This window comes from Atractosteus spatula, chromosome 28 (assembly GCF_055471065.1).
Source record: "Atractosteus spatula isolate fAtrSpa1 chromosome 28, fAtrSpa1.hap1, whole genome shotgun sequence".
Lineage (NCBI taxonomy): Eukaryota > Metazoa > Chordata > Actinopteri > Semionotiformes > Lepisosteidae > Atractosteus > Atractosteus spatula.
The window spans coordinates 5,079,024-5,097,461 of NC_142733.1; the positions used below are offsets into that span (position 1 = coordinate 5,079,024).

The following is an 18,438-nucleotide window of genomic DNA, read 5'->3' on the forward strand; positions in this document are numbered from 1 at the left end:
ATCGAGCACCTAGATAACTGAATAGTTAGGAAAAGGTTTTTTGAGCTCCCTGTGTTTGTACAGGGGTTGAAGGAAGCTGTTGACGGTTCCGTCTTGTTAGTTGTGAACCGTGTGATGTCCAGTTGCCTACTTGAACGCGGCAGATGTAGCTGAAGTGACAGTGGGGCCACCCTGCTCTGACCCCCTGCACCCTTCCGTACCCCTCAGGAACGGGAAGTGCAAGCAGATTGAGGAGGGGCACGAGTGCTGGCAGGGCATGCGCCTGCGGCAGTACCACATGCTGTGCGGCGCCCTGCTGCGCGTCTGGAAGAGGGTGGCGGACGTGGTCTCCGACATCACCAACTCCAGCATCCTGCAGATCGTCCGGCTCAAGACCAAACAGAACACCAAGCAAGTCGGTGAGTCCCGGGACCGAGGTCCACACAGCCACCTGCTGGGGCCACCACTGGCATGGGGGAGTGTGTGAGTGTGTGTTGTTGCTAAGCACTGTCAGAGTTAGGCGCCTTGACCACCTTCTAGTTTAAAATATTAAAGTGTGCCTAGTATAAAACTAACGTTACAGGCAAAGAAACTTGATATTATTGCAGGACTGTCAGAATTATGAGAACCACATAATGAATGGTCAATTTGTTTGATGTATGGACATGTGCTGTGTGTATATCTGCCACAGTGTATTATTTAGCTGTTACACAGTGTTACTGCGTGACTGACAGTCATCACAGGTAAGCTTGTATGATCACATGCGCACACGTGCAACAAAAGAATGCCCAACCAGTTCTGCGAACTCTTAACTCAGTGCCCTTTTTCTCTGTGCCTGCAGGCATCAAGATCCCAGAAAACTGTGTGCTCCGGGTGCGAGAGGAGCTGAAGCAGATGGACGAGGAGGTCAAGAGGAAGCGCGTGGAGCGGCTCCAGCGGGCGCAGGAGCAGCGGGCGCAGGAGCTGCTGAGCCAGCAGAGGCAGATCCAGGAGCTGAAGTACTTCACCGCCCAGATGCCACTCGACCTGTCCTGCCAGCCGCCGCTGCTGAACAAAGTGCCAGGCATGGTCCCTGGGCCCAGCCTGCACATGCTGCAGTTCAACAGACACGCCCCGAACAACCACCTCAGCTCCTTGGATGACATGCTGGTGGACCTTACCAGCAGCCCCTCGCCGACGGCCGACTCCGGGCCGTGCATGGACAGCACCGGGAGTGCAGCGGCCTCCCTGCCGGAGGAATTCAGCCTGGAGTCTTTCATCTCGCCCACACACCTTGGCATCGCACAAGCGCAACAGCAGCAGCAGCAACATCAAGAAAGCCAGGCGGCACACTCGCTTATGCAGTCAGACTTCCTGGATTTCCAGGAGCCCCCTTCCTCTCTGAGCTTGCCACCGTCTTACCCTCTGTCGGCTCAGGCGGTCCTGCCCTTGACGACAATGCCCAGCTCCGTTCCCACTGCTTCCTTGGTTTCCTTCTCCTCCTCCTCTCTAGTCCCGTCAGAACAGCCGCTCTCCTTGCCCAACGGGCACTGCAGCACAGACATCAACTTCCGTGAGGTTTTGGACAGCATGTTGCGGACCAACCCGGGACGCCAGTCTGTTATCCAGTACAGTATGAACCAGTTTTAAGATGCTGGCTAATGGCACCCTCCATCCCTTCCTGGTGCAATGAGCATCTCTCTCTCTGTCTCTCTCCCTCCCCCTCCACAGTTCAGGCCTCAATGTTACCTTGCCTGAAGTATTCTTTTATCTCAGATTTTTATATTTTGATGTTCAGATCTGTTTTACAAGTTCTTCAAAAAGAAGAACAGAAGGCTCTTCCCATTGTTGTTTAGGAGTTAAAATTAACAAAAGCATCTGTATTTTAACTACAGAGAAATTGGACATGTATAGCAACAATATTACTTGTAGTCAACTCAAATCTCAACTCTGAGGCTCCTATCCTTTCAGTTGTTTTTACTTTGTTTTTTGGAGTCTGCATCCCCTCCCCCTCAAAAAACCAAAACAAAACAGTGTAGTCATCTCTAATGCATTGGCCATTTTCCCTGCTGGAGAGTGCACATGGTCCTGTACCGGGATCTGAGTGGACCAGAGTCTGTGAATCATAGCTATTGGGTTGCAGCAGAGTCACTGCAGTCTGCAGAGAGAGAGGGCTGCACATCCAGCAGGACTGAGGGACTGAGGCAGTGCAACTGAACATGGGCAGCCTGTCCTCAGGAGTCCAAGAGCCTTCTGGTATTTATTCCACATTGGCTCTCTGCTGAACAGTTGTACTAAGTATTAGCATACTTAGTCAAATGTAGGCAGTCTCTATGAAGAGTACCAGCCTTGAGGACCTGGTATCCCAGTCTGTGGCTTAGTAATTCATACTAAGTGGGCTTAGAGTCTTATTGTCTTCTTAGCTCCAGTATTTAAGCTGTGGATGTTCTTGTTTCCTTTTCTTTTTTCAAAACGGTGAGGCTTCAGGAGTCGCCATCCCCTGTGCTGTTAATTCGAAAAACTGGTTTGCATCTTTGACCTCGCAGTGACCTGGCGCTCGAGGCTTCCTGCAGAAAATGGTCAGAGTGCCTGAGATGCATTGCTTACCATGGGAGCGGAATACTGAGTTCAGTTTGCACGTGAAACTGGAGCAGGCCACACCACTCGCTTTGAAATGGTGTCCTCTCCATACTGAGCTGTCTCTGCTTGTCCTTGACCAGAAAGGCAAAACCTGTTTGAACTAAGCTGCGCTTAGAAATGTCGATTGAAGAGGCATAGGTGACCTGTCAGCTGGTGCTCCTCTGTCCTTGCTTCCTTTCTGCTGTGCACCTAGTTTTTGCTTTCATGTTGTTTTTGGTGAGAGCATGTCTCCCCCTGCTGTCTACCCTGTGCTATAGCAGCACATTTTGGAAAGGATCCAGAGCCATATGCAATCCCTCGATGTATGCTGACATTGCAATGTTCTCTGATAACCTTTATAAATTGTTATAAAGGTTTCATGCACATTTTTCTTATATAATAGGGTACTATTAGCATCAAAATGCTTTGGTCTCCTTTCCTCAATGTATAAACTAGAACTGAGATTTATTTCGTGGCAAGGTTAACATTTTCCAACACACTGCAGTTATTTTTTTTTTAATACCCAACTTCCACTTTAAAGCACAGGAGAAAATAAATGTGTCGTAAAACAGATGCTTCTGAATCAGATCAGCCGTCAGTGGTCAGAAGCTTTTCAAGTTTAAAGAAGCAGTGTTAAGCTTAAATTTGTTTCTTTTTCCGAAACAAAGTCAAGGAAAGGCCACCCAGAGAAAGACACAGGTTGTTGTTTTGGTTGTTTTCACCCTGTAACCTCAGTGCTGTACCACTGTCCTCCCCTCTCTGTCCCTCATCCGACAGGGCTGGTGGGGGAGTCCTTTTCCACGGCTGGAAGAAAGAAAACAGCCTCCTTTTACAACAGTGCCTTTGGAACATGCTAAGAAATGCAGTCTTTTTATTATGCGTGTATATACATTTGTACTCCAGTAGTGGTTATCTAATTTCGTAGAACTGATTTTTTTTTAAAAAAACCAATTCCTCCTGATCTCCTCTGCACTGCCTGAACAGCACAGATCTGCAGCCTCATGTCCAAACTGTCCCACTGCTGAGCCCACATTGGGGTTGAACAGCAGCCTCGGTATGGCAGTGCCACACGGCAGTGGTGGTCGGCAGACTGGTCATGTCCTGCGTCACACGGGACCTTCCTTTAACCCGCGAGGAGTACCCCAGATCGGCAGGACTGTGGCTCTTCCCTGACAGACAGGGCAGAAGGACTGACTTAAAATTCTGGCTTTTTTTGTACTTCTGACTGGCATTAATACAGGGGGTAAGGCTGCCTTGGCGCTTTGATTCTGTTCCAATAAATTGGAAGTCATTTCTTTAAAACATGCAGTTGATTCCTGCTCATTCGACTGATCGTGGCTATTAGGATCAATGAAGAAGTTAAGGGGCAGTTACATCCTCATGGGCGGAATTTATAGAATGAAGTGCGAAGTCAAAAGTTGCCTTCCCCTATAATGAACACAACTTTTGCACAAATATTACACTTGTGGTGATCGTCCTGTGTGGTGAAAAGTGTGTTTGGCTCTTGTATGCAGTGTGACCTTTCACTACAGCATGCACGCCTGAGTGGACATTCTTGTAGGCTTGCCTAAATACTCAGGTAAGTCTGCAGTCTTTGATGCTGCATTAGTCTCCTTTGCTTTTCATGTAATCCAAGCCTATCTACCCGAACGGCAATTCCCTGTCACAGCTGGGCTAGCGAACGAGAGTAGCCCGCGCTGCACGGTACTCCAGTGGGTTAACGGAAGGCCAGGCCCAAGCAGAGTAGCCCGTCTCCTGTCTCTACCTGGAGAGGGCGTGTGACTTAGCAATAAGACATCCTACGAGACATCTGCATTGATGCTGAAAAACCTCTCAAAAATGTTGTTTACGCTCAGAAAAGGAACTTAAAAAGTAAATATGTTCAGAATAAAGTTTTATCTCAATCGATTACTTTGAGAACGTCTCACCTGCTGCATACAAACTTTGTACATAACAGACATACGAGTTTGGAGTCCTTTATTTTAGGACCGATAAGGCTTGTGTCCTATGTTGTAAAAATGGGGTGAAAGCAATGTATTGTGTTAAGATTATTATTGTCATTGATGTTCTTCTTATTGTTATTATTATTTATATTTAAGGGACTTCTTAGAGGAAATTTTTAGAATATAATCCTGTTCTGTAGTTTATAATACTTAATGTTATGTCAGGGACTTTTCTAGAAAACAAAAAGAATTACTTTAAAAATATATATATATTGTAACCTGCCACCAAATATATTGCACTGTTCTGTACTGCTGTACAGGATCGCTGTATTCGTATCTCTTTCCTTTCTGTTGTAATTTTGTTTTGATTTTTAGAATTATTCTCAGTAATAGTTATTTTTTTCCACCTAGGGCTTTAGAATGCGAAGTGATACCAAAGTGTTCAGCTCCTGAAGTTACCTGCTAAAACTGTTCTAAATCTCAGGAAGAAGCATGTGTATATATATATACACACATATATGTATAAACGTAAGCATTTGTTTATATGTATATGTACATGTATGTGTACATGTGTTCAAATATGTTAATAAAATGTTGAAGCAGCATCCCTTTTTCAAGATCACAAAAAACTGCTGAATTATTTTATCAAATTCAGCACTGTGATGTTGGACAAAAAAGAGATACTGGCTTTCTCTAACTTGATGCTTGGATGCCATTGTTCAATATTGTAAAGCTTTGTTCGTTTAAAATGTTTATGCCTTCTTAGGGTGCAGATCAAATCTCGTTTCCAAATGGGAACATTTTACTTCGTTTGGTTTTGTTTGTGTATACAGTTGTTTTTGTGTACGATAACAAGGCTGGAAAGAAATCTAAACTGAGAAAGCTTAATGGTTTGGCATCAGCCCTCACCTAAACTGACAAAGATATTGAACAGTTTAGTAGTAAGTGTGCTTTGCTTGTTAGTTGGAGTTCCTTTGCATGGTCTCCTGCCCATCTCCATGAATCGCACAGTGACTTGCTTTCTTTTCTCACTGGCCATTAACTCCGAGCTCATCCTGCTTCTTGACTGGTTCTTGGCATGCAGCGTACGCAGAGGTCATAGGTGCCCTTTCGCTGCATGCAAACAGCTATGCTAATCTTTTTGTTTGGAAGTGGCAGAACACTTTATCCTGAGCAAGTGACTGAATGCATCATTCAATAATAACCAGGATACAATACAGAAATGTAAATTAAATATTGAATAGTCACCCTTTTGAATTTTAAGGCTCCTTGTGGGGAAAATCCATAGCAAAGCACATCTCTTATTCAGTGGAAAGAGGCGGGAAAAAAAGGCAATAAAAGACATCTTAGATAAAAATATTGCAGTGAAAACAATGAAATGTGACAACAGGGCAAGAGACCCTTGGAGCTCATTTACTGAAAAATCCAATTTTTCACTTTCTTGTGGTTTTTGGGACTTTCTTTTTTTAGTGATTTGTACTAAGAATGGCATAATTATGTTATCGTCCAAACAAAGTTAAGAGCCCATTTTGTATGACTCAAAGCAAGGGAATCCTTCGTGTTCCTAACCTTTTACCGGTTTGTGTTTTATAATTAAATTTATATATATATATAAACTTTCCTGACCTGGCAGTTTTCAGAGTGTCACATTTAAAAATAAATTATTGCTAACAAAAAAGAAACATGCTACTGATTGTATGTATTTTTTAAAAAATGCTATTTTTTCTGTAAAACTGTTTAGCACTTTTATCCTGGGTTTGCTTTTGTTTTCTATATATTTATAATTTAGATCGGTGTATATATTGTACAAATTGTGCCTTTTAACTAATTCTTTTAAAAGGTTTTCTACTTATATCTGAAGGAATATATTGTATTGCAATCTGGTCTTTGTTAACAAAATAAAGTCAATAAAAACTAAGGGATTGCAGACATGATTTAAATTGTTACCATATTTTGCTGGTGGGCATTACATTGGTTTGGTTTAAACTTACACACCCCCCCCTGCACCTTATCTTTTAATGGCTTAATTAGATCATTGAAGTTTATCATGTGTTACCGTGTCTTTAGTTCCAGGTGAGGTGTGTCCTGCTGCTGGTGGGTAGCTATCTGCAGATTATCTTGGCCTGGAGTCCCCAAATCCTGAATGTGCTGTCCCAGACCTGCTTTTTTTGTTGTAGCCAAATTCTCTCACACCTTAAATTGACTTAGTTTAATCTGAACCTTTTCATTTGTTTCCAGTTCTAAGAAATGTTGAAACCTGTCTTTAACTTGTACATTTCATAACAAAGCTCTTAGGTTCAGAGTAGAAAAAAATCCTAAGTATTCCAATGTTAAATGTTAAGGCTTTAATTAAAAAGATCAGCTTGCCTGGATTGGGATCTCTTGTTCTAAATTTTCCATTAGCGTTTTTCTCAATCCTGGGCTTGGTGGTTATCATTCAGCCCCAACTTCATAACTGAAGCCTTACATGATCCAGTACCTGCGTACTTTTGTAACTGACTATTGTTCCTGCTTTTCATTCCAATTAAGGCAGTATGCCTTAACAGACCAATTACATCAATAATTCATTCATAATTGGAAAGCACAGTCCCTATTGATACTCGGATCCTGTTGGGACTGCTGTACAGATATTCACTAGGGCTGTAGTCCATTGCAGTTTTAAAGTCAACAATTCTTAATAGGTAAAGACTTACAGAAAGTCATAGGATGGACCAAGTAAGTGAATGTCTGATAAGGTTATTAGTTCACAGTGGACTGAAAAACAGGCTCCCAGAATGAGAGGTCTAATCTACTTAAATATGGATTTGTAATACTTCTAACTAGACCCTAAGGGAGTTTTATTATTGTACCTTTAATGGCAATGTCTTGATTGATCAACTTTGAAAAACAGATGTAGCCAAGACTAGTTTTAGTGACTAGCCTGGTTGAAACCAGGAACAGGACAACCTAGGCCCTCCAAGGACTGAGTACAAGACCCCTACCCTCTGTACATTATTCACCAGACAAAAAAAACCACCAAGGATCCTGTAATTAGCAGCCTAAAACTATTGCTCAAACTCAACAGTAAGTGGTAGCATTTATTCTATAAACATGGTGGGATGCTTAAAAAAAAACTCACCCACATTAAAGTACTCAAGAAAACATTTAAAACCCAATCAGATACAGGAAAGCATACCCATGTCACATGTAAACACAGGAGCCAGAGATCAAATGTGTTTTGCGTTTATTGTTGGTCATGACAAAATAAACATAGCTTGGGATATACATATTTATATTGAAGGTGGAAGAAGTGTCCTCTCGTGTGGCACAGCTGAGGGGGCTGCAGCTCCTCCCAGGAAGGCGGGTGCACGCCATAATTCATCAGGCCTGCCCTCCCCGTTAGACGGGTTTATAGGCAGGCCGTCACTGGTCTGGGGGGGACAGCAGTCCCCCAGCTTTCCACAGGTGAGGACAGGAGAGAAGGATGGAGACAGTGTGGGATTCCAGGTCAGCCAGGACCACCTACAGGTACTTGGGGAGGTCCTTTTCAACCACCTGAGGGAGAGACAGGAAGAGCAGAGACAATGTCACAGCAGAGGCCCGTTACACACCTGCAGGAATTCTGCCCGGCTGCAGTCCGAGATGGACATGGAACTGAAATTACCCCTGAGCTGGCGAGAGAGGAGTAACAAGCAAACGGAAACAATACAGCTTAGGGAGAAAGTAATGCACCAAAATAACATTGAGGGTAAGCCTTGTTCCAGCCAAGTTATCATTTACATAACTGAATCCTTAATTGGCTGCAATATAGGACTAATTGGAACATTCAAATGTATTCAGCTGTTGAACATCCTGGAGTTGGCCTTTTAGCAACTGCGTTTTTAAACGGAACATGATCCATCCACTTCTGCAGAATAAATCTTACAAGAGGTCTTATCAAGTAACTGTTAAGGGTTTAATTAAAGAAATTAGCTCAGCAGGTATGGATAGGGCCTAGGTCAGTTCTAGAAGGACCATGAATTGTTGTACAAGTCTGAGTCCCCCCCCTCAATTGTGTCAGGCAGCAAGGCCAGATCCAGGTTACTGCGGTCAGCCTCAGCGGTTAAGAGCAGACCCACAAACATCAGGGGATTTCTGGAGCACAGGGAAGAGGCGCTCCAGGCACCACAAGCTTTGGGTGAAGGGTTTGTTTCAGCTGCTGTGAACAAAAACAAAGCCCTTGTTATCCCGCCAACACAGCTGGACCGTCCTGTTGACAAACGGAGCCCTGTCTCTGCGTGACTCACTCCCGCCAGCACACCACAACAATCACGAGCCGCCCTCGTCCGGAGCCGGGTCCTTCAGCACCACAACCCTTGGGCTGCATCCCAGTTCGGAGCACGTGAAGCTGATGGGATCTCGGGTGCAGAATTAGGACACACTTCACTTGTGTAACCGAATGGGCTGGGGGAGGGGGATTGATTCCAACAGAATCATTCGCGTTTTCTTAACTCCGCAAGCCTACATTACAAACACTCATAAGACTTCCCACTCCATAATCCTTGCACAATCTCCACCCTCCCTGTTCAGCCTCTGCATTGTAGCTCTCAGCTCCTTTGACAGGCTGAAGAGTCACCACTGACAGTGCAGAGGTGGGGAAAAGAAGGAACTGAAATACAAACAACAAGCAGGAGGACACGCACGTCTCTACTGGCAAGCACATAACACAGAAGGAGTGACCCTCCGGATCTACGTTAAAAGTGCACAGGGCATTTCCACGGACGGGGGACTGCTGAGTGCGTCAGGCTGCTATCCGAAAACATCCCCAGTTCAAACCCCACTGGTGCCGAGAATGTTATCCATTCTACTTACAACTGGATCATCCATCGGAGAGTACCTCTTCACCACTTGCCCATTCCGGTCAATAAGAAACTAGTGAAAGAAAAAAAAAGTGAACTTATTCAAAGCCTTAAATCTCACAACTGAAACTTGACCCCGTAGAAATAAACCGGGCACAATTCAGTATAACAATAAGCAAGGTTGCACTCATCGTGAAAAATACAATGGCATTTTGGTGCCATGTACCTCAAACGCACTCCTGTGACACACTAACACACTCCAAACGAAAGCAGTTTCACCCTGCACTGCCGCCCGGACTGCTTCCAAAAGTGTGGGAAGAGAACGCGAACTCTTTCACAGGCAATGTAGCTCACTCGCGGGCCTTAAAACTGCCAATCAGGGACTCGGGTCAAGCAGAACATTCTTAATAATAATAATAATAATTGCTTACACTTATATAGCGCTTTTCTGGACACTCCACTCAAAGAGCTTTACAGGTTCTTACTGTGGAGCTCAGCAGCCTGTGACAGAATAGCGTGTATAACCCTGTACTGCTACCCATTCAGTATCGTGTCACTCAAAGGAAGTGGAAATCAATTCTATTCAACAGTTTGTAACCTGATTATCCATCTCGCACTTCAAGGGAAACTGCAGTTCCAATTTTACAGACCAGTTATATAAAATAAATTCATTGATGGAATCCGACAAATTCTGAATTAAGCATAAAATCGTGAAATTTGTGAAAGTTGTGTAAGTCGCCATGTTATCGCAAACCCCTGGCCTCATGACGGGCGAGAATGAGAGTCCGTACAAATTGTGACGTGGAGCGGCCCTTCCTGCTCACTAGTCCCCATGATGACTAATGTAGTGTGAAGTCCGAGCGAATACAGTACAGGTTGTGCAGCAGACATTTCACCACAGAAATGTTCCAACGTGATCTGCACGCAGAATTAACAAGTACTATTTGTTGGCAAAACCCTCTCAAAGTCGAGAGCGATATTTCTAATGGATTAAAAGAGATGTATTCACAAGCCTGCTGGTTTACAAATGTTTGGTTGCCTCATTCTGAACCAAAAAAAAAAAACAGCGCTGTGATACCTGGAAATTGTCTCTTTTGGGACATAAATTGAAGGTTTTTACAAGTTACTGTGTACATTTCACTTTCATTGTGGTTTAAAATGCACTCATCAATGCTGATTATTTCTAACCCTGGAATTAAAAATAGCTCTGCAGTTTCCCTTTAATGCAATGCAAACCATAGAGCCCGAGAGCCGAGTCACAGGACTATACAGAGCAGACCGTTATAAACCAATTAGTGCGCCGATAGGACATGGCAGGCCATGAAGCCTGATGCACAATAATCTAATGCTAATTAGATTGGTAATGCCCATACAGCTGGCAGATCAGGGCCGAGAGACCGCGGGTCGGCACTTTCTCAAGAACCTCACTTCACCACAACAGAAAGTGAAACTCTTACCTTGGTGAAATTCCACTTAATGTTACTGCGAAGAAAGAAGAAGAAAAAATGTTTGCAAGAAGCATGCAAGGCGTTGTTAATCTCATATCAGTTTACTATACTACCAGTCAGCTGCAAAGTGGGCCGAGATTCTAGTGTGTGGCACCGTACAGTCTCATCTTATATCATAATAAGATTAGCGCTGGATGTAGAACAAGCTCCAGACGTTTAAACTGTTCAAAATAATCCTTTATTAATGGCATAGCACCTCTGCAGCTTCCTTAATTTACACACTGGAGCAGCATTTCTGAGGAACGCTAGAGTTGGATCATATTTGGCTACAGAGTAAGGAAGGAAGGAGGCGTCGGACAGTGATCGTGGGCTGGAAATGAAGAGGTAGTAAAAGGTCTTCGGAGAGGAAATGATGGGAGAGACACCTGTGCCGTCCTCCCCTCTAATAGGTCAAGTCCAATACCAGCAGGTCAAGAAATGCACTGGGGAACTCCTAGCATTATAAAGTGAGGCCACTCCAGTCCTGCAGGGCCACAGAGGAGTTTGGTTTTGGTGCGTTAAAGACCCTCGTTCCCCCCCAACTGCTTGAGCTGCCCGATTCGGCCGGACAGCTCCCTGGCCTCCGGCCTCCCAGAGGAAGTCAGCCTGCGCCCTTTCCCCGACTCACTTTCCCAGCGTCCCCTTCCCCTTGGGCTGCTCCTTCATCCACTTCCAGAGCGGGTGCGCGCCCTCGCCATTCACATCGATCTTGCTGAACAGGTCGAACTCGGCGTTGTAGGACTTCGCGAACTCCTTGATGTTGGCCTCCGTCCCCGGCTCCTGGAAGAAGGGTGGAATGCTCTCCGTTAGGCCTTGCAAATTCTGCTCCCAGCATCCCACCCCCCCCCCTTTGCATTTGCTCCTTTACAGCTCAAAACGTGACGGATGAGGTTATTTATCCTCGATCAACCGCCTGCTGGATGAGCTACCAGGTGCATCTCAACTACAACTCATCCCGGAGTCCCTGCGGATCGGAGCGGGTCAATCCGAGCTTCACCTGTTTTCCGAACTGGTTGCAGGGGAAGCCCAGGATCCGTAAACCCCTCTCAGCGTACGTGGCGTGCATCTGCGCAAGCTGAGTGTAGTTTACGGGCGTCTTGCCTCACTTGGAGGCCACGTTCGTGATGATGCAGACGTAGCCCCTGCAAAGCAGAGCAAAACCGCAGCGTTGGACAGGGAGGGAGCAGAGGGGAGCTGCACGCCGCACCAGCACAGCAAACCCAGAAACGGACCGAACTGGAATAAAGAATTGAGCTATGGGCAGGGCTCAAGTACCACCTTGCCACTGGCAGATTTCCACAGTGTGCAATGGGGTTCATGCTAAGTTTTGTTAGGTTCTGTGCATGCTTAAGAAGAGAGGCAGACTGCTGTTGAGTGGAGCTAAGAGCAGAGAGAGTACAGTATGTGCCATTTCAGGACCCCTGGAAGGTGGGGAACAGTCTGTGTCAAAAATACTGCTGTATTATGCATGGTGATCTTCATGTTGAGCCGAAATATTATACTCAAGAATTTCTCTCCTAAACATGACACTAATAATAAGAAGGATGTGCCAAGGTATAAAAAGTACCTTGTGTTGCTCATGGTCAGAGCACACCATTCCAAGTCCCTGGTTTTGCTAAACTTATTTTCACATTTCCCCGAGCTGAGCTGCGAATTCTTGTGTCGCTGCCTCATCAGCTGGAAGGGTGGTGCGCTCCTGAGCCCTGCGGCTGGCGTGAAAGAAGTGGACCCCCCCGACAAACCCAACCCACCTGTACTGGTCCAGGGACACCTCCCCGCCATCGATGTCCTTGGCCGTGAACTCGTAAATGGACTTGGCTGCCCTGTAGTCTTCCGCCTGGGCAGACTGAGGAGAGAGCAACACCACAGCTGGTAAACACTGCAGAGTCACCTGCACAAATAGGGGTTTGACAGACACTCGAGTAATGATCAAAACAGACGAATTAATAGAGCACCAGCGCAGAAGCCAAGACTGCAGAAGCCAGCTCTAACCTATCCTCATCATTACTGCACAACTACCATTCTAAAGAACCTCAACATAAACTGCAGTAAACTGACAATCAACCAAACAGCCAACGAGCCCTTCTTTACGCAACTTGATAAGGAGCTTGACCCTGGGATCAGTCAGGATTAGCGCTGACTCTGCCATCTGGAACTGCTTCAGCTCCAGACACAGCCTCCCACAGCCCTGTTCACCTGCTGCTCTGCACAGGGTTGTCCAACTCTGAACGTGAGCAGACAGAAGCAAGTTCTTCTGGAAAACAATTCTTCAATCTCCACTCAAAGTTTAGTCGAGCTGATAGCGCTACACATGGAGCTAATCAGATCCGACTAGGGACCGAGATGGATCAGCTACTACACCACCTTGTATTGGCTGCCCAGGTTTGTTAAAAGATACATGTTAAAGACTGATGAATGACAAGCTGGATCTCACACAAACGTAGCTCTAGTAACAGCTAAAACAGAAATAACAGTAGAAAAAAAAGTTAAACTGAATAAAGTGCCAAAGCTCATAACATGCACATACTGCATCTCCTGTCTGTGTATAAGAAGTCTAAGGCTCTTGTATATTATGAACCTATAATTAAAAAATAAAACTTTTTCTTTTCCGCAACATTTCCTTTAGAAAAGGCCCGATATGTGCCGTTAACTATCCCAGGACTCCAGGCTGATACAGCATGCACAAGCATTCCTGTTGACATCCCAGACGTGCAGCTGATCACCCCCTTTACACTGAGACAGGGCAAAATTTGCAGGAAAACAAGTTTAGCATTTTGAAATCAAAGTACCACCATCAAGCACATTACAACGCATCTGACAGAAAGCAACAGGCCAGAAGCAAGAGCCGTTCAGTCCCAGAGGAAACCCTTTCCCGTGTGGAAAAAGCACTCCGGCCACAGGAATGTGACACTTTCATCCCAGTCTCTGGTCCGCAGAGCTGTTGTGTCTTACCACACTCTGAAGGAGCACGCAGAGCAGTGCCACCCATCTCAGGCAAGGCATGACGGCCCTGGTTTTACAGCTACTAACACAGCAGTAGATTCGATTAGTCCAAGGAGCCACAGCTGACTCAAAGACATCCCCAGCTCAATCCCTGTTTTATTCTGGACTCTGCCCATCCATACAGCTCCACATTAGTCACCACTTCAAACCGGATTCGCCGAGCTGATAGAGCAGACCAATGTCCTGCACTGCGTGCGGACTAAACCCATGTAACTGCGGAGTATCCAAGCACTTCAGTGAGCAAAACACGAGAAAAGATACTGTTATCTTCCCGTTTCCATGACAGACTCAACCTGCGTGCGAGATAAACACATCACAAGTCATAAAGCTTGCTGGAATCGAGGACAAAGGTTACAATACATATTTAGGAAGATGTCCCAACAGCCACCACCCTTTGCCTGTAAACTTGATCTTTCAGTTCTGAAATCTATATGGACAAGACGGTATATTACTACCCAAGGATATTGTGAGATGTTTTCCATTGCTATTTTGCGTAGCAAATATTAGAAGATTTTTGTAGCACCTACAGCAGAGTCTACAACCCTGAGCACTACAGAGCCCCGTTCCAAATAGAGGGCACCTATTTCTGAACACCCACACAGGTGCTGCCATATTAACTAACCAAGTGAGCTGCTTGCTCAACTAAGAGAAATCTGGGCCATGAAGCCTGAAGTAGATTTAGGTCCCACACAGGTCTGTCTGGAGCTTGTCAGGAACAAGCTACCCATGATGTTGAATCCGATACTCTGGCTTCTTTCAAGACAGGGCTGGATAAGATCTCAGGATCAGTTAGCTACTGCCTACCAGAGGAGCTGAGATGGGCCAAATAGCCTTTTCGCTAGTAACAGTCCTCATGAAAACAAAAGAAATTCCTCCTTTAAATAACACTGGACAGCGCTGACATGACAAGACCACACCCACAAACGCACACCAGAGAGCAAGACGGCTCTACTTCTCACATTCGCGTTCTGAGAAAATGGAGGAAAAAGTCCAATCATGTGAGCACTGAGGAACCAGACAGGCTCTCGGGGATATTTCGTAATTGGACTAAAGAGTCAAAATGCTTCCTCGCTTCTTCCTGAAAGCCTGTTTCAGCCACAGCCGGCCTCCTGCAGTTGGGCCGGCTTCTCTCGAAAAGTCTACCTATCCAGAACCTGCCTGTGAAATACTCTCGTGCTCACAGTCAAGTCCTGTTACTTTAGAACATCCCGAGAAGCATCTTACAGGGGCGTCCCATCTCCCTTCTGAGCAGCACAGATTCCCATTCCAAGCCGATCCATAATTATTGATATTGAAACTCCATTGCGTTAGAGATGCTGTGGCACATTCAGCTGTACCACATGGCGTTGCAAAATAAGAAAAGTAAGGGCAGCACAGGGGTGCAGGTGTCAGCAGTGCTGTGTCACACTGCTGGGGCCCTGGGTTCAATTCCTGGCGTTGCTGTCTGTGTGGAGTTTGCATGTTCTCCATGTGTTGACGTGGGTTCCCTCCGGGGGCTCTGATCTCTCGCCACATTTCACACGTAGGGGGAGGTCAACTGACTGGGCCCTGGTGTGAGTGCGTGCGTGCGTGCGTGCGTGCGTGTCGGGGTGTGTCCTGCGATGGGCTGGCGTCCTGACCAGGGGGTACCTGGACATCCTGAATTGGATAAAGCAGTTAGAAAATTGGTGGATGGATAAGAAAGGTTACAAACAAGAGAAGGGCATTCAGCAGATCTTGTTCATCTGGTAATCAGCAGGTAATCGATCTGCGGATCTCCAACACTCCTACAACCCTTTCTCCCATTTTTAATTTTCAATGCTCTTCCATCATGACGCATTTCCTTGGCTTGTATCCACACTGCTATCATAACAAAGAGCAAATGTTTAGCATGCTGCACCCTGGGTAGTGTTGGGGAAGGATATGGATTGTTCCTTGCTATAAAAAGTATTTTCATAGGATCTCATACTAGACGTACTGGGGCAAAGGTGCAGTTAAGACTCTGGATTCCTGACAAGAGGATTGCAGGTTCAAATCCAACATGAGGGCACAGCTGGCATAGACTTGAGAGAGTCTCAACCTGAACTCCTATAGTTCATTTTTAATATTAATCTAAACCAGCTGCAATGCAGTTTATTTGTACATCCCTTTGTTTTAAAAAAGGAGTAATCTCTATTGTTTGCAAGCACCACAAGCACTAAGTTCTAAAAGTGCAGTCAGAGAATAATGTTTTTTCAGTCTGTCCCTGAAACTTGAGGTTTCTTCCACTCTGTGACACTTCTCAGTTGCCCAAGACCCACACACGGTTCTGCAATTACACCAAGCAAAAATACTTATTCTGTTTCCTGCGTTAACCGTTTTCTGACCCTTGTTACGTTACGTTTCTACTTACACTGCCTACTGTTGCCATTAATACTGAAGGAAAGTTAAGCAAACATGCAATGAGCTTGCAACACAGCTAAAGACTGAAAAATCCCAAGATCGGAGGCTGCCTGCGTGTAACCGAGAAAATTACATCTTCGTGACCCGAGGAAACCAGGGCCTCGCAAACCCCTTTTAAACGTTTCTTTGGTAACGGACGCTTAAACCACTGTCAGATTTCACCGAGTCGTCCACACAAACACACGCGTGAACACGGGGAACTCGCACCAGCAGGACACGAAAACCAGTTTGGTATCAACTGCAGCGCTAAAACGGTTTCTACCGCCCAACCAAGACATGAGTTCTTACACACTTCATAAGCGTGCCCAGAAAGACAAGGAAGCCAATTATCTTTAAACACACATATATATATAACTGGCAACTGCAGGGCCCCTCTGGTATCGGTCCTTAAACGAAAATTTAATGTAATAGGCGTTTCAAAACAGCTTGGCCTTCTTTTGAGACATGTATTCAGTTACTAATGGGGGGGAAGTAATAGAACCGTAAATGCAGAGGGGGTTAATTGATGGCAGACTCCAAACACTTGGACTTTTGCCACACACGCACGCTCTCGCCCTGCAGAGAACAGACGTGGTCAAGCGCGCGACTGAGATGACGTCAGGGCGAGGGCGCGCGCGCGCGCTGGCGGAATAAATAAATCAGTTTTCTGAGAGCTATTGACTCTATGCAAATAAAAAAAAAACTTCTCACAATGCTTTCCTGTTCCACTCGTTTGTCAGGGCTAGGAGCAAACCCCACGGCTCTGATCATGCCATTTGTTTTGCAGCAGTTGGATTAGAATCGAAGAGTCTCTGGGCAGCAAGCTGTTCTGCCTCTCATAGAGTCTGATATTTGAGGCAGGTCTTGATTTGTGCGATTGGTAAGGGCTTGTAAATGAACCAAAGGGCGCACTGAGAAGCAGTAGAAGGAGAAAGCACGTGTCACTGTATGCACGCAAGATAGAATGAGTTACAGATCGAATAATCTGTAACTCATTCTGTTACTTGATAGTTAAATCGCATAAAACCGCCTTTCTAATGTAATATAATCGTACTTGTCGCGTTTATTGTCGATAAATGACGTTTTTAAATCATGGATTAAGACAGAAAGATCATCACAGTCCTAATTAAACTTGATTCATTGCTACAACGACGTATGATAATAATACAGGTGCGGTTTTAAGCAATAAAAAGATTTTTAAGGACAAGGCTCTTCCCCGTTTGTCGTTAAGTTTTTTTTTTTGCTGCCTTGCGGTTTCTAAATAATCGCACGCAGCATTGCTGGTGCATCACCATCCTGCGGATTACACACAACCTACCCAAACAGACTGCCAAGATCTTTACAATCATGAGGCGAGCGACAGAGGTTTCGGCAGAAAACACCAATGAAGGCCCGCTCGCCGTCTACTTGAAAAGTATTGTGAGCCCAGTTCTCACAATACTGTCGCCACCTGCTCGGACAAGTCTGCGATCTGCACTCGACACCGCTGTTTTTGTCATGTGCAAGAAACTGTACGTAACAGCTACCGTGTTAATCACGGGAACCAATAATAAAGGATATTTAGTGCACTGACGTGATTCATGTTTTATAGTATTAGGCGTGTGTATTGCCAGAATTATAACAACTAATTAATAATTGCTTACGCTTATATAGCGCTTTTCTGGACACTCCACCCAAAGCACTTTTACAGGTAATGGGGACACCCCCTCCACCACCGCCAGTGTGCAGCCCCACCTGGAAGAATTAGGCTAGTGCGCACCAATATCATTACTTAATAGTTTAACAGTCACGAGTATTGCAAACCCTACACTGACAGAAAATGACCGTACGAAGCAAATATAACGATCCTTCACTGATCTTCTTAAAAAAAAGTACTGCTGACTGACTCAGCGTATCTAAAAATATCGACTTCGAAAGCCCGAAATGTAGGACCAAGCAAAGAGACAGATAATCACACGGGCAATCAGATTACAAACAGAACGTGAATGCCTTACCATAGCTCGTACAATCGCACTGCTCACCACCAGTCCGAAACACAGAGACCGTTTGACTATCTGCATCGCCCCACGGAGACTTTACTCTCCCGGCCACGGCCCGCCCCGGAAAGAAGACGTTGGGGTCTTGGGCTATTTCCGGTTCAAGCAACTGCCTCCCTGGTGTGGCCATTTTGGATCTAGTTGCACTCCAAAGGGACGCGCAGAAATTCGCGCT

General features: G+C 45.4%; 2 protein-coding genes across 6 annotated transcripts in view; one reads left to right on the top strand and one right to left on the bottom strand.

Annotated features, from left to right (window-relative positions):
• The window catches only part of sbno2b (strawberry notch homolog 2b), a 72,690-nt gene extending 66,251 nt beyond the window's left edge, over window positions 1-6,439 (top strand). For all 4 annotated transcript variants that reach the window (XM_088907531.1, XM_088907534.1, XM_088907532.1 and 1 more), the window contains 2 exons: window positions 208-398; window positions 821-6,439. In XM_088907531.1, coding sequence (XP_088763657.1) covers window positions 208-398; window positions 821-1,608 — 979 coding nt within the window. In that variant the 3' untranslated portion in view covers window positions 1,609-6,439. The remainder of the gene's footprint in view (window positions 1-207; window positions 399-820) is intronic.
• Window positions 6,440-7,727: 1,288 nt separating this feature from the next.
• Window positions 7,728-18,343, bottom strand: gpx4a (glutathione peroxidase 4a). Of its 2 annotated transcripts, none has more exons than XM_088907410.1 (7): window positions 18,222-18,343; window positions 12,576-12,670; window positions 11,822-11,966; window positions 11,453-11,604; window positions 10,795-10,819; window positions 9,351-9,410; window positions 7,728-8,054 (listed from the first exon to the last, which is right to left on the bottom strand). In XM_088907410.1, the coding sequence occupies exons 1-7, from the start codon at window positions 18,285-18,287 to the stop codon at window positions 8,022-8,024; spliced, it is 576 nt and encodes a 191-aa protein (XP_088763536.1). In that variant the 5' UTR covers window positions 18,288-18,343; the 3' UTR covers window positions 7,728-8,021. The 2 variants fall into 2 exon arrangements, with proteins under 2 accessions (XP_088763536.1, XP_088763537.1); XM_088907411.1 differs by lacking the exon at window positions 18,222-18,343 and adding an exon at window positions 13,777-13,902.
• Window positions 18,344-18,438: the final 95 nt, after the last annotated feature.